At 34.2% G+C, this 15,240-nt stretch overlaps 1 protein-coding gene across 49 annotated transcripts in view; it reads left to right on the top strand.

Moving 5' to 3' along the window:
- Positions 1-15,240, top strand: part of MIPOL1 (mirror-image polydactyly 1) — a 360,677-nt gene that overhangs the window by 99,921 nt on the left and 245,516 nt on the right. For 30 of the 49 annotated variants that reach the window (XR_015149709.1, XR_015149711.1, XR_015149713.1 and 27 more), the window contains 3 exons: positions 5,308-5,539; positions 7,526-7,661; positions 8,911-9,016. Coding sequence is in view for 44 of the 49 variants with exons in the window: in XM_086363467.1 (XP_086219593.1) it covers positions 5,308-5,539; positions 7,526-7,661; positions 8,911-9,016 (474 nt within the window). In the remaining 5 variants the exon portion in view is untranslated. Of the gene's footprint in view, positions 1-3,103; positions 5,540-7,510; positions 7,662-8,910; positions 9,017-15,240 lie in introns of all 49 variants that reach the window. The other 19 variants (XR_015149710.1, XM_086363479.1, XM_086363465.1 and 16 more) reach the window with 2 other exon arrangements.

Genomic DNA, 15,240 nt, shown 5'->3' with positions numbered 1-15,240 from the left:
CTGTAGTCTACCAGGCTCCTCCATCCATGGGATTTTCCAGGCAAGAATACTGGAGTGGGTTGCCATTTCCTTCTCCAGGAGATTTCCCAACCCAGGGATTGAACCCAGGTCTCCCACATTGTAGGCAGATGCTTTACCATCTGAGCCACCAGGGAAGTCATTAATTAATAAATAATGGGGTCAAACTTTCTATACAAATGATCAAATTCTGATATAAGGTAATGCAGTATGGCAGAGTACAGGACTGTTGAGACCATTCAGAGGATTTAAGGAAGACTTGCTAAAATAGTTTGTCCGAAAAAAAAAAAAAAAAGGTAAAAAGCAGACAGGAAGGAAAATTTTATAAGTCACCTTGTTTACTTTAAAGTAAAATTAAATTCTCATTAGAAGAATATGGATAGTTTCAGATCAGCCTCCAAATATCTGATGAACAGTTGCAGTTAGGAAATCTAAAACCTTTTACTACAGAACAAGATTAGAAACATCCAGAAATAGAGCCAAATCACATAGTATGAATTCTTCAGAAGTATTAAACATTTAGAATTAAAACCCAGAAGTGCATTAGAAGTTTATGAGTTTATTTTGATAATACTTCAAGAGTTAATGATTACTCGGATCCAGGAGGGATCAGTCAAGAACCCTCTTATTGGCAAGGTTCCATGTCTGCTCTGTTTGAAGAAGATATCACATTCACAGGTGAAAAGACCTAATTTACCAAGAGTTCAGGGATCACAAAATTTGACGTTAGGTAAGCTGAAGTGGAAAAGAAATGCAAAAAAGCAAAATGGCTGTCTGAGGAGGCCTTACAAGTAGCTGTGAAAAGAAGAGAAGCGAAAAGCAAAGGAGAAAAGGAAAGATACAAGCATCTCAATGCAGAGTTCCAAAGAATATCAAGGAGAGATAAGAAAGCCTTCCTCAGTGATCAGTGCCAAGAAATAGACGAAAACAACAGAATGGGAAAGACTAGAGATCTCTTCAAGAAAATTAGAGATACCAAGGGAACATTTCATGCAAAGATGGGCTCGATAAAGGACAGAAATGGTATGGACCTAACAGAAGCAGTAGATATTAAGAAGAGGTGGCAGGAATACACAGAAGAACTGTACAAAAAAGATCTTCATGACCAAGAGAAGCACGATGGTGTGATCACTGACCTAGAGCCAGACATCCTGGAATGTGAAGTCAAGTGGGCCTTAGAAAGCATCACTACGAACAAAGCTAGTGGAGGTGATGGAATTCCAGTTGAGCTATTTCACATCCTGAAAGATGATGCTCTGAAAGTGCTGTACTCAATATGCCAGCAAATTTGGAAAAGTCAGCAGTGACCACAGGACTGGAAAAGGTCAGTTTTCATTCCAATCCCAAAGAAAGGCAATGCCAAAGAACGCTCAAACTACCGCACAATTGCACTCATCTCACACACTGGTAAAGTAATGCTCAAAATTCTCCAAGCCAGGCTTCAGCAATATGTGAACCGTGAACTTCCAGATGTTCAAGCTGGTTTTAGAAAAGGCAGAGGAACCAGAGATCAAATTGCCAACATCCACTGGATCATGGAAAAAGCAAGAGAGTTCCAGAAAAACATCGATTTTTGCTTTATTGACTATGCCAAAGCCTTTGACTTTGTGGATCACAATAAACTGTGGAAAATTCTGAAAGAGATGGGGATCCCAGACCACCTGACCTGCCTCTTGAGAAACCTACATGCAGGTCAGGAAGCAACAGTTAGAACTGGACACGGAACAACAGACTGGTTCCAAATAGGAAAAGGAGTATGTCAAGGCTGTATATTGTCACCCTGCTTATTTAACTTCTATGCAGAGTACATCATGAGAAAGGCTGGGCTGGAAGAAGCACAAGCTGGAATTAAGATTGCCGGGAGAAATATCAATCACCTCAGATATGCAGATGACACCACCCTTATGGCAGAAAGTGAAGAGGAACTCAAAAGCCTCTTGATGAAAGTGAAAGTGGAGAGTGAAAAAGTTGGCTTAAAGTTCAACTTTCAGAAAACAAAGATCGTGGCATCTGGTCCCATCACTTCATAGGAAATAGATGGGGAAACAGTGGAAATAGTGTCAGACTTTATTTTTTTGGGCTCCAAAATCACTGCAGATGGTGACTGCAACCAAGAAATTAAAAGACGCTTACTGCTTGGAAGGAAAGTTATGACCAACCTAGATAGCATATTGAAAGGCAGAGACATTACTTTGCCAACAAAGGTCGTCTAGTCAAGGCTATGGTTTTTCCAATGGTCATGTATGAATGTGAGAGTTGGACTGTGAAGAAAGCTGAGTGCCGAAGAATTGATGTTTTTGAACTGCGGTGTTGGAGAAGACTCTTGAGAGTCCCTTGGACTGCAAGGAGATCCAACCAGTCCATTCTGAAGGAGATCAGCCCTGGGATTTCTTTGGAAGGAATGGTGCTAAAGTTGAAACTCCAGTACTTTGGCCACCTCATGCGAAGAGTTGACTCATTGGACAGGACTCTGATGCTGGGAGGAATTGGGGGCAGGAGGAAAAGGGGACACCAGAGGATGAGATGGCTGGATGGCATCACTGACTCGATGGACTTGAGTCTGAGTGAACTCCGGGAGTTGGTGATGGACAGGAAGGCCTGGCGTGCTGCGAATCACGGGGTCGCAAAGAGTTGGACATGACTGAGCGATTGAACTGAACTGAACTGAAGCTGAAGTGGGGGCTTCCCAGGTGGCACAGTGGTAAAGAATCCACCTGCCAGTGCAGAAGACATGGGTTCAATCCCTGGAGTAGGAAATGGCAACCTGCTCCAGTATTCTTGCCTGGAAAGTTCTATGGACAGAGGATGCTGGTGGGCTACAGTCAATGGGGTTGCAAAGAGTGAGTGCTTGTGAGTGCCTGTGTACTCAGTGCATGACTGAGCACACGAGAGAGAAGCTGAAGTAAGAAAGAGAGCTATAAATGTGGTAATGAAAAGTAATATAGATATCAGGGATGAGGTAAAGTCAGCACTCAGAGTTGGAAATAAAAACTAAATGAAGAGAGATGTTACATTACATCCAGAAATACAGAGGTGAAAACCTGGGACAAGTTGCAGATAACGATATGTTTGTTCTCAAAAACAGGTCAGAGAGTCAAGACTTAAGATTCTGAAGCAATTGATAAGGTGTTGCCATGGGGCACGCAGAAGCCTTGTGTACTGCAGTCCGTGGGGTCGCAAAGAGTTGGACGCACCTGAGCGACTGAACAGCAACAGTAACAGTGGGGAACTGGGGGCTTTTCCTTACTGGCTATGCTCCTTGGCTTATCTTTTTACCTGTTGAAGAATCTTTGTACTTCATAAACTGAAGAATAGCATAGGGCCTAATATGAATTGTTGTCTTCTGATATGCCTCTGGAGACAATTTTTGTTGTTTTGATATTGTTTTCTATAGCTGTAATTTTCTTTAAATTACTTTAAAAGTCATAGGTGTTCAGGATGGGGAACACATGTATACCTGTGGTGGATTCATTTTGATACTTGGCAAAACTAATACAATTATGTAAAGTTTAAAAATAAAATAAAAAAAAAAAGTCATAGGTGCTAAAAAGCCTGGTCTGTTAATGATATTATCTAGTGATATTCCGTAGTGTCCATTTATAAAATTTTATAATACCTCTTTCATATTTGGGGGTACTAATACCAGCCTATTCTAGAAATGTAGCATGATGAACATCTACAGCAGATCAGGTGTTTTGAAATTTCAAGAACCAACAAATAACCTTCAGATACATATAATTGTTAAAGTTTAAAACAGAATATAATGAAATATCACAGATATGTAATTATGATAGCATATTTTCCCAGTTTATGCCCTCAGTAAATTTAAGAGTAATTGACCAAAAATGAATATTTTCTGGTTTAGCATTCAGCCACCAATAGACAATGTCCAGGACTTGGAGTGTATGACTGGCTATACCTAATTTCAGCATATATATATATAAGCAAAGAATTTCTTCTGGAAGAATGAGTGCTTTGTGAGGGGTACCTTATTTATGTTTCTCTATTTTATTTTTATTGTAAAACTACTCTTCTGCCTCAAAAGGATTTTAAGTGTGACAAATTAAAGAAGGCATCATAAACAAGCAGGTGCGATTCACCTGCTTTTTAAAATTGACGAATTGTTTCTATTGGAAATAATAAAGTACTGGTTTCAATCAGTATTTGTGGTCATTGATCTGATTTATTGGTTTAGAGAGTTTGTTTTGTTCACTTGTCTATGTGTCATTTTCTCCCCGGAATTTCACTATAAATCAGATATACACTGTTCCTTTGAATAGCTATTTAATAGTTACAGCTTGAGGTAACTCATTTTTATGAGATAGCCAAGCTTTTCAAAATATTCTCTAATTTATTATACATATCTGATGAAAGGTAAGTTAAAAATAATTCTCCTTGTATTATTTCCCTTTTAATATGATGATGCTTATTATCAAAATAATAGCTAACATTTATTGATGGGCCAAACAGTAGGCCAAGTACTTTGTCTTCATTAATTCAGTTAATCCTTGCAGCAACTCAAGTAAGCAGTATTATGTTTCCATTTAACAAAGTCTGAGGCATGGATGGGTAAAGTAACTTGCCCAAAGTTATGTGTTTGGCAAAGACGAGATTCTAACTCAGTCTGACACCAGAATCCCATGCACATTATCACTTCACTGTAATCAGTTAACTTACCATATCCTGTTTTTCAAATTCTAGAAAAAAAAGTAATGTATAAAATAATAACCTAAATCAGTGGTTCCCAGCCTTGATTTTATACTAGACTCCTGTGATCACACCCAGGGATCTTGATTTAGTTAGTATAAGGTGAACCTGAGCTTTAGGATTTTTAGAAACTCCTCAGCTGATGTAGACTTCCCTGCTGGCTAAGTCGGTAAAGAATTTGCCTGCAATGCAGGAGACACAGGTTCAATCCCTGGATCAGGAAGATCCACTGGAGAAGGGAATGGCAACCCATTCCAGTATTTCTTGCCTGGGAAATCCCATGGACAGAGGCTACAGTTCATAGGGTTGCAAAGATTTGGACACGACCGAGTGGCTAAACACACACACAGCTGATGTACACTTAAGGTTGTAAACCACCATCCTACTCTGCTGTCTGACTGGAAATGGAAGCATTAATAGCAAGATCACCCTGTACATGTTTGTCTGATTACAATAGGAGTAAGGTTAGTAAGTGCATGTTTAAAGCTACGAGACCACTTATTTACAGAAAAATACTCTTTTGATCTGTTTAATATGTAACGATGTTTTAAATATCATGTTTTTATTTTGTTTTAAATGCAGACATTACCCATAGTTACCTTGAACAAGAGACTACAGGCAGAAATAAAAATACCCAGCCAGATGAGCAACTGCCTGTGAATTCTAAGGGAAGCATGCATCAGAAATCCAATGAATTAGTTAATGAAGCTACATATGAGAGCACAGAACTGCCAGAGCAGAGATCAAGGAATTTTCAAGTTGTCAGCCCTCATCCAGGTGACGAGACAGCTTACTGCACTGCAGGAAAATCCAAGTGAGTGCTAGCACCCTTAGATTTAGAAAGTAAGAATTGGGAGAACTTTTCCTTCCTCTCTTCTTCCCTCTGTTGCTCCCTTTCTTTTTAATGTGGCCCTAATTTGATGTATGGTTAACTTATTAGAATTTGGGGAGTTTTCTGTTATTTTCATTACGTTAATATAATGTGTCTAAGTCACTGAGTGAAAAAGCACAGGATGAGCCTGAATGAAGGTCATGAGGATTTTTTTTTTAATTGTTTTGTTTTTGTTTGTTTCGTCCTGAGGTTTTATATTTTGTTGAGTATTGTTTTAAGTGACCTTTCATTAAGGATCTGGAAATAACTATTACATTGATGAAAATGGTATATTTTTCATCAGAACCATAACTTGGCAGCTCCACGAAAAGACAAGCCCAAAGATATGTTTTGCTTTTGGTCAGCACTGTTCTTCATTTAAATGAGTTTGACTTCTTTTAGAAGGGTCACCTACTCTCCTGTTTACATTCCTTGATATTTTACATTTTGTAGTTTCTACCCATTCACTTTATCTACCTATTTTATGAAGAGATTTGAATTTGTGACACCTTTGACTTTTTCCTTAAAAGAGTAAAATACTTTGATAATTAGTCATGTACTATGAAAATATTGCTACATTTAAAGATTCTCAATGACTAATTTATAATTATATTGAAATATAAATATTGTATTTTCAGTCTAGACAAAGTCATATTTATGGAATACTTTTTAACAGAGTTTTATGTAGGAATACCTGTTTCTATTTACTTAAAAATTATGAAATAGGTATGTTAAAGAATATTGATATATAATGAAGTAGATAATGTTAATATGTTCCACCCTCTTGGCAGTCAGTTATAGTCTTATGAAAGTACAGATTGGAGTATATTTTTGGGAAGTAGGGATGAATGAAAAGGTGATAAACTTTATAACCACATAGGAAAGGTAAATAGTAGAGACTGGGCTAAAGTCATCTACTTTTTCCTTCCCATCCTTTATAGTACTTGCTAACAAGTTAATTATTGTTCTCAAATAGCATACACATTGTCAAAAATTTATTTTGCTTACCCCTAAGTGTCACAGGAATAGGTTTTCATTTTTAATATGCTGTGACTTTAATAATGAAAATATGATATTCTGTCATTTATAATGAAAAATTATTTGTTGTTCCCAGTTTCAGAAAAGTAAGAATGTATCTGGAGTCCTGACCAAAAGTACGAATTGAATTAATATTCATAACCCATTAAAAACTGAATTCTTTAATTGTACTGAACCATCAATGGCACCCCACTCCAGTACTTTTGCCTGGAAAATCCCATGGATGGAGGAGCCTGGTGGGCTGCAGTCCATGGGGTCGCTAAGAGTCGGATACGACTGAGCAACTTCACTTTCACTTTTCACTTTCATGCATTGGAGAAGGAAATGGCAACCCACTCCAGTGTTCTTGCCTGGAGAATCCCAGGGACGGAGGAGCCTGGTGGGCTGCCGTCTATGGGGTCACACAGAGTCGGACACGACTGAAGTGACTTAGAAGTAGTAGTAGTAGTAGCAGTAGTAGTAGTATGCATCTCTATGGTGGTGGTGGTTTAGTCGCTAAGTTTTGTCCAACTCTTGCTACCCCACAGACTCCAGGCTCCTCTGTCTGTGGGATTTCCCAGGCAAGAGTACTGCAGTGGGTTGGTATTTCCTTCTCTCTCGGATCTTCCTGACCCGGGGATCAAACCTGGGTCTCCTGCATGAATCTTTATAGTTATTACCAAATGTTTTTCACAGATTTAACTCTTCCTTGTGAGATTGGTGTATTAGTACCTCTGTGAATTTGTGATGTTTATGCTTTTTCATCCATAGTATTTTCTTAAGAGAAATTTTATATTAAGTAATTTTACACATTTATTGTTAAACTTGTTTCCCTGTTTGAAGTATAAAATGTACAGATCCTGTAGAGTGGAAATTATGTGTATATTGTTTTAATAGTTTTCTTCATTACAGCATCATGGACCACAGAAGTAATGATTTGCATTGCGAATGTACGAATCCTTGTCAGGTTACTTCAGATTTCAGTAAAGAGGAGACAATAGCGTTGCTTCTAAAAGAATTGAACATTCTCAAAGCAAGCAATAAAAAGGTACAGTATAGAAAGTCTGATAATTGTAGAGCATACTTTTAGTTATTGGCCTTCTAAGTTTGCTGTCACTCATCATAATTCAGTTTTATTGTGTACTTTAATCCTGGAACAGTAGCTTTATGCCGTTGCCATACCATGCCATTCAGGGTATGATTGAACTGAGACATGGGCTATGAAGAGCAGTTTCTTTTGTTTCCTGCCTTGGTGGCTTGCAATATCACTCGCTTTTTCATAATCTGTAGTACTTTTCATAGGTGCCTATAAAATTCAAGTTTTACTTCATTGGTTTCATGTTACTTTCTTAACTTTTTTTCTTTGTAGTATCTGTGCCCTGTGCTCAGTACTACATGTAAACTTTAAAGTAGCAAGGCTTGGAAATATTGTCATTTACCTTGTGTTATCTTATATTGCTGTATTTTGTCCAATCTAATTTATCATGTCACTTCTGACTCTTTTTCTAGTTACATTCCTTTGAGCTTTAAGTAATATTATTAAATAATGTTCATTTTCTATGCTTGCTGGGTTTTTTTTTTAACCTCTATATACTTTTCTGATTCTAATATTCTATTTGTTTGACCTAATCAAACTGAAACATGATGTTAGGAGTGTCGATCATGTCTGATGGAAAACAACACAAACGACAAAAGCCGAGGGAGAAATTAAAAATAAAACATTTGGAAGGACTCCATATGAAAGCATGAGATATTTTCTGTACTTTCATCTAGCAGTTATTTATTGCATACCAATTATGAATCAGGTGCCAGTGCCAACTTAAATGGAAGTTGATGGCATAGCATTCTCAAAGGGAGATTTGTATCAAATATTAAGATTATTATCTTAATTAATTTTGTTTCAAAATATTAGAATTACTAAGAGAAGCTGTAATTTGTGCTATCCTTTATTTTATTACAATGATCCCTTCCAAGCCTTTTGCTTTAAGACAAAAGAATTTATCAGATTGCTTTTTGTCACAGTATATTTAATAATAATAATGTTCCTTCTTTAATTTCATTTGCCTATTAAGTGTATATTAAAATGTTTTTATAATTATTATGTCATTTCAGGTAATTATTATTTTGTAAATTATCTTAAAACCTTAAAGATTGTTTTTTCCCAAGAGTTATATATTCATAAAGTTAATATGTTATTCTATAAGGGTTTAGAGAAAGTAAAAATTAACACTGGGATTAATTATATTTGTGCAAGGGATATATTCGTAAGAATCCATGTTTTTTTCAATGTTTTTTAGCTTCAAGAAAAACTGAGTAAAGAAGATAAAGAACACAGAAAACTGAAGCTTAAACTGGAACTCCAAGAAAAAGCAACAGAAGCTCAAATTGCTGAAAAGACAGCAGGTATTGCATATGAGTATTAACATATGGCATTAAAAATCATACGCAAAGCTGTTATCTGATGTGGCTTGGTGAATACTAGCATGCTAACTTATTTGCCAAAGGAGGGAAAGCTCTGGCTCTTTTTTTTTTTTTTTTTTTTTGGGCTGCTTAGAAAATAGGTGGCTTTAACATCCTGGTACTGGTATTAGTGAGAGCTTTACCTGTATTCATACTGATTTGGGCATTAAATGCATTGTTAACACCATGTCAATCCAATCACAAAAAGGTTGTTTGTTTTGTTGGAAGGGCCTGAACAAACAAGGGGGAATAATGATTACCAGTGCCTCTACCTTTCATCCCAGCGGTTCAGATACCACTTATTGTTTTAGCTTGTTGAGAGGAAATACTTCTTTGTATGAAGATAGTCATATATTCATTGCCAGTGGAAACCTACATTTGATTCAAAAATCTGTTTTGTGAAGTTAATTTTCATCTGATGACATGGATGATGATGAAGATAATGTATTCTCTGAAAAGATTAAAGTAAAAGATTGCCTGAGTTGAAGATTATAAATGACTGCCTAAAATATGTTTTGGAGTCTATGTTCATTCATGAGTCTTTGTGAGGAGAAAATTTTTTAAATGTATCTGTGATGTGTTACAGATATGGTCAATTATCTCTGATGTACTCTTTCTCTTGCTTTCTCTCCTTCCCTAAATCACTTTATGAATCACTTACCCTGGTTGCCTTATATGAAATAATTCTGGTATTTTAGGTCAGAGATACAATTAACAGGTATAATATGTCTTCAAAACATTACTGTGCAAAGTAGAACATCACTAAGAAAATATAACAAAGATGATGAGAAATAAATATTCCAGCCAAATACCAGATATTTGTTTTTCGATTAATGTTAAACTACTGTGAATTTTTTGTTTCTTTTTTAGTGGGAAAATATGAAAGTAATGTATTTTAAGGAAAATTAACAGTATGTTAAAATGGATAGTTCAAATATAAATTTAGAACACTTAAGTTTCTTGGCTTTTTATAATCAAATATGTGTACTAATTGCTAGAATGGTATTATAAGAAATACATCTGTTTTTAGTGTTTGCGTTATAATTTAACTTTGTATATGTCTTTCAGATATAATTTATTAAGGTTTAAGCCATTGTGATTTATTGAAAATCATGAATTAATATGTCTACATAGCTCATTTATCTCTTAGAGGGGAAAACTGATTAAGCATATTTATTCTTTAAACTTTTGTATAGTATAGCTAATCGTATACTTTAAATATTTATTTATTGGTATATATTTAAGGATTCCCTATGACTAAACAGTATGAGTCATGCCTGCATAAGATGGAAAGAATTTGATTGCTTTATGATTCTTGTTAATCAAATTTTCTCATTAATGACAAAATACTTTAATGTTGAATGTTTGAAAGATGTTTAGTATATTTCTATAACGTCCTAAGTTGATGAAAATGAAAGTGCTATATAGTTTCTCTGGAGCTAAGTAATACTGTTTTAAATCAAAATATTCCATATTAAAAGAAATACATGCTAAAACATCTGGACATTGAAAATTGCAAATAGGATACAAAAATGTACATCTATAGTTTTTTCAAATAAAATGATAATTAAAATATGTGATATTCTAAGGAAATAGCCATTTTCTTTAAGTATATGATTTGTAAATATTTATATAAATAAGAATATTTGTATCAGTATCAGTTATGATAGCAATAAATTTAGGTACATTTATGGTATGAGACATCATGCAATAATTTAAAACCATTTATGAAGAATATTTAATGATATGAGAAAAACTTTATGACTCAAAGTTAAGTGAAAATTAGGGGTAAGCTGTATTCTTGATATAATTTTTGTTAAAAAACTATACATATATGTAATATAAAATTAGAGTCAAATTTTGGTTTTGTGAATGGATGTGTAAATGCTTCAGTTACCAGTTTTCTGCCTTTTCAGGTTTTTTGCATTGAGCGTGGATTAGATTTACTATTAGAAAAAGTAAATGTTGCTTTTAAAAGATGTGATTTTTTTTTTTTTTTTTGTTACTTGCTCTCTAATCTTAAAATCATTCCTGTGATAGGTTTGACACATAAAGATTATATAAACCAAAATTCTGTGAAATCCATGTAATGGCTTTGATCAAATCTTGCCATTTTACCTGTGCTGTTTTTCTTGTCTTTCTGATTTTCCCCATATTTATTTTTATGTCTCTATTATGTAACATATATGTATTTTTTTAGTTCATCTTATCTCCCCCCCAGTTGATAGTATAATTCATAAGAATAAGAATCTTGTATAGTCAAAACCATATAAAAGCAAAACGTTCCCAGTACTCTGTGAGACAGACTGAAGCAACGGGAAGACTATAAGCTTTCAAATCAGATGGACTAAGGTTCAAATCACAGCTTTGACCCTTAATACCAACCATGTGCCTTTGGGCAAGTTACTTATTAGCCTCTCCTGGTTTACTTTCTCCCATGTCAGATGTAAATATTAACTAATTTACCAGATTATTTTAAGGATTAGAGATAATGTATAGAAGCACCTAGAGTATAACTGGTACTCAGTAAATTGTAGCTAATATTAATATTTGGTTACTTTTATCTTTATGAAATTCTTAAACCTTTGATAATGTCAGAAGTCATGATAATATTTTTATTCTGTTTAGATTTCAGTTAGAATTTATAGTTTACTATTAATAGATTTTAAGAGGGAAATAAAGAGAAAAGTGAAAGAAGAAGATTTGGAAACCAGGATTGGATGATGAGAAAAATTACTGAAAAATGTATTATCACTAATACATTTTACTTAAATATGGATCTGAAATGAAATAGGATGCACAAGGTTTGGGTTTTAATCTGATATATACTTATGGTAAACCTTCATGTAGACTGTTACTGTTTCCTTTGCTTCTCTGTTAGTTTTTAATGTGAATAATGTACTATCATTGTAAAGTGATGTCATGAGTTTGAAGTGCAGTTGTATCCTGTATCGATAAAATCTCAAATGGTTGACTTTTTACCTTCCCCTTCTTTTTTGACAGCAGCAGCAGCAGCAGCATCACTGCCATTGATACTTTTAGTAGGCATTTAATTGGAACTATGCTAACTTCTTTAAAAGTTAAACAAGGAATATTTATTGAAGGGTTTGTATGTACTAGACTCTGTGCTAGGCACTAAATATGCATCAGCAAATAAGACAGATTTGGTATTTCAGACATGTCTTTTTGTTTGCAGTCACTTCTTATTCATAATACGTCATTGTAGTAGATGGTGGTAAATGCTTACTTAGACTTTGGATTCAGACCTTTGTTCTAATCTTTTTACTACTTATCATGTGTAAGTGACAGCCTCTCTAAGATTTGGTTAAAACCTACTTAATAGGTTGCTGTGACATTTAAGTGAAATAATGTTTATGAAGTAGTTAACCCATTAGAAAGCACTCAATAAGTGGTAATTATGATGATAAGGAGATGATATTAGCATCTTGTTTCCTTAAGACTTCTTGATCTAATAGGGGGCATATCAAGTGTAGCTAATATAAATAACTATTTCATAGTTACTTATATATAGTTTTGTTTTTTATATTCCATGTTAAAAATATATATTTTACTTACTTCATTTTATCCACATAGATTTTAGTTTTCCCTGACTTTTCAGAATTAAATTTGTTTGGAAAGTTTGAAAATATGAAAATTTTTAAAATCTCTACCAAGAAGAAAATAAAGGAAAATATATGCTACATAGGTCTTACTGTGTTTTAATTCATTAAATTATACATGTGGATAATATGATGTAAATTATTGGCGTGTATGACCTTCAGATACTAGGAGATATTTCAGAGAAGCACAACTAAAACATTGTCCTTTAAGTAAGTATCTTTTCTCATCTAAATAAAAGTGATTAAATCACAAACACTTCAAAATTTCATTTATTTAAATTGATTTTGAAGAGATAGTATTGTATTACCTTATTTGCATCCACTTAATTTAATTTCTCTTAGGTGAGTGATGTTATTACTTTTAAAAATAATTTGTTAATAAACCTTTCATTTTTCTGAAACAATCTCAGTGGACATTTTTTAGTGTTTAATATCTTAATTTTTATTAACCTATTGCATTTATAGTATACAGATGATGTGTGAATTTTTGCACAAAGAATATTTATTTAGTTTTTTAAGTTATTTTTGTGACATTTAGAATATTTATATTTCTTTAAAAGCCTTATTTTTCTATTTCTTAAACCCTATCTTTAGAATCTTTCCTCTATATGTTATTTTTCTTTCTTGCATGTCATCCATTAAAGATTAGCTGTGGAAGGTTGGAACATGGAGAGATTATGAATGACAGAACAACTGCTGTAGAATAATAATCAGTTTTTGGTATTTAATGCTGTTTGACTTTTGCAGACACATTTCTTATTAACCTTTGGTACAAAGAGAAATCCAGGTTCCTGATATCTCATGGAGAAGATGAATTTGAGATCCTCTTCCAATTAAACTGAAATAAGGCCAATATTGGGTTTTAGCCAAAAGAACTCCTTAGTTCCTTATATAAATCTATCTGTTTCTTAGTTACATTTTACATATAATTCGGTGGTTATGTAGTTTGCTTATTAGTTAGCATACCATACTGATTCTGCAAGCATTTAATCCACCTTTTCTTGGTAAACAAATTCTTTTCTGTGCGTCCAAATTTAGACTGCTAGTAAAAACAATTAAGTCTTTCTTATTACAGAGAATTCTCATTTATTTTTGGTAGAGACAAAATAAGTTTATTGTCCAAAGCATCAGAACATAGAATCCCTGAAATATGTAACTTATGTTTTTCTATTCAGACTAATATGTAAATGTTAAAAGTGTAGATATATCATCTACTGTTGTAGCAAATATATTAAGATACCCAACTAATTAACACATAAAAATAAAAATTGTTGTAAGAAAATATGTACATTGTTTTCTTGTAAAAAAATTATTTGTTACTATATACCGTATCTCTGATGATGCTGATCATATAATGATTAAGAAGAACAAGAGTCATTTAGTTTGGTATATCAGAAGAACAGAAAATAACATACTATTACTTTTAAGAAATAATACACATTGGAATTCCATTTCTCTGTGTATATAATGGGCATTGGACTTCCCAGGTGGCACTAGAGGTAAAGAACCCACCTGCCAATGCAGGAGACGAAAGAGGTGCAGGTTCAGTCCCTGGGTCAGGAAGATCCCTGGAGGAAGGCATGACAACCCACTGCAGTATTTTTGCGTGGAGAATCTCATGAACAGAGGAGCCTGGCAGTCTCCACGCCATAGGTTCACAAAGAGTTGGATACGACAAAAGCGACTTAGCATGCGCGTGTGCATAGGGCATTAATAAAATATGCTAGCCTTTAATCTAAAACCTAAATGCTGTAACAGTATTAATATAATGATACAGAGGATGAGATGGCTGGATGACATCACTGACTCAATGGACATGAGTCTGAGTGAACTCCGGGAGATGGTGATGGACAGGGAGGCCTGGCTGCTGCGATTCATGGGGTCTCAAAGAGTAGGACACGACTGAATGACTGAACTTAACTGAACTGAACCGAACACCACATATATCTCTGTTGCATATTTATTAATTTGGAAGAAAAAAGGATTTCAAGAATATGGCTAGTTATTTCAGATTAAAACAAAAAGGTCCATATCTGTGAAATGCAGCAAGTAGAAATATTGATAGAATGCAAATTATATTACTATCTTTGGCTGTAGAATCCTTTGAGTATTAAAATTGTAATGAGAGGTAGGTCAAATAATGCTTACAGGTAGAGTACGGCCAATTTTATAACCTCCCTCCCTAGAAAAGTTTGTATTTTTCTGGAAACAACAAAATGAACATGAAAAAACAAAAACCATTGTACATAACAATGACCAACAATTGGAAATATTTTACTAGGTATGGCATGCTATGGACTTTAGCATGATATCAAGCATTTGAGAGCTTATCATGCAATTTGGGTATTTAAAACAAAAATAACAAAAGACTTCTCAAAAAATGATTCCTGACTTTTTGCATATGTTTAATTAATTCTAAAGAGGAAAATGTTTAGGTAACAATTATATTTCACAGAATTTTCCCATTGGTATCTATTAAAATTTAAAGTGTATATTCTGTGCAGAAAATAGGTTAAATACCCCTTAAAATTATATCTCAAAAGTGCA

Source organism: Bos grunniens, chromosome 21, assembly GCF_055505025.1.
Source record: "Bos grunniens cultivar Pamir isolate PY7600 chromosome 21, Bosgru_T2T1.0, whole genome shotgun sequence".
Taxonomy (NCBI): domain Eukaryota; kingdom Metazoa; phylum Chordata; class Mammalia; order Artiodactyla; family Bovidae; genus Bos; species Bos grunniens.
The sequence above is the reverse complement of the archived record's forward strand: the minus strand, read 5'-3'. Positions and strand labels throughout refer to the sequence as shown.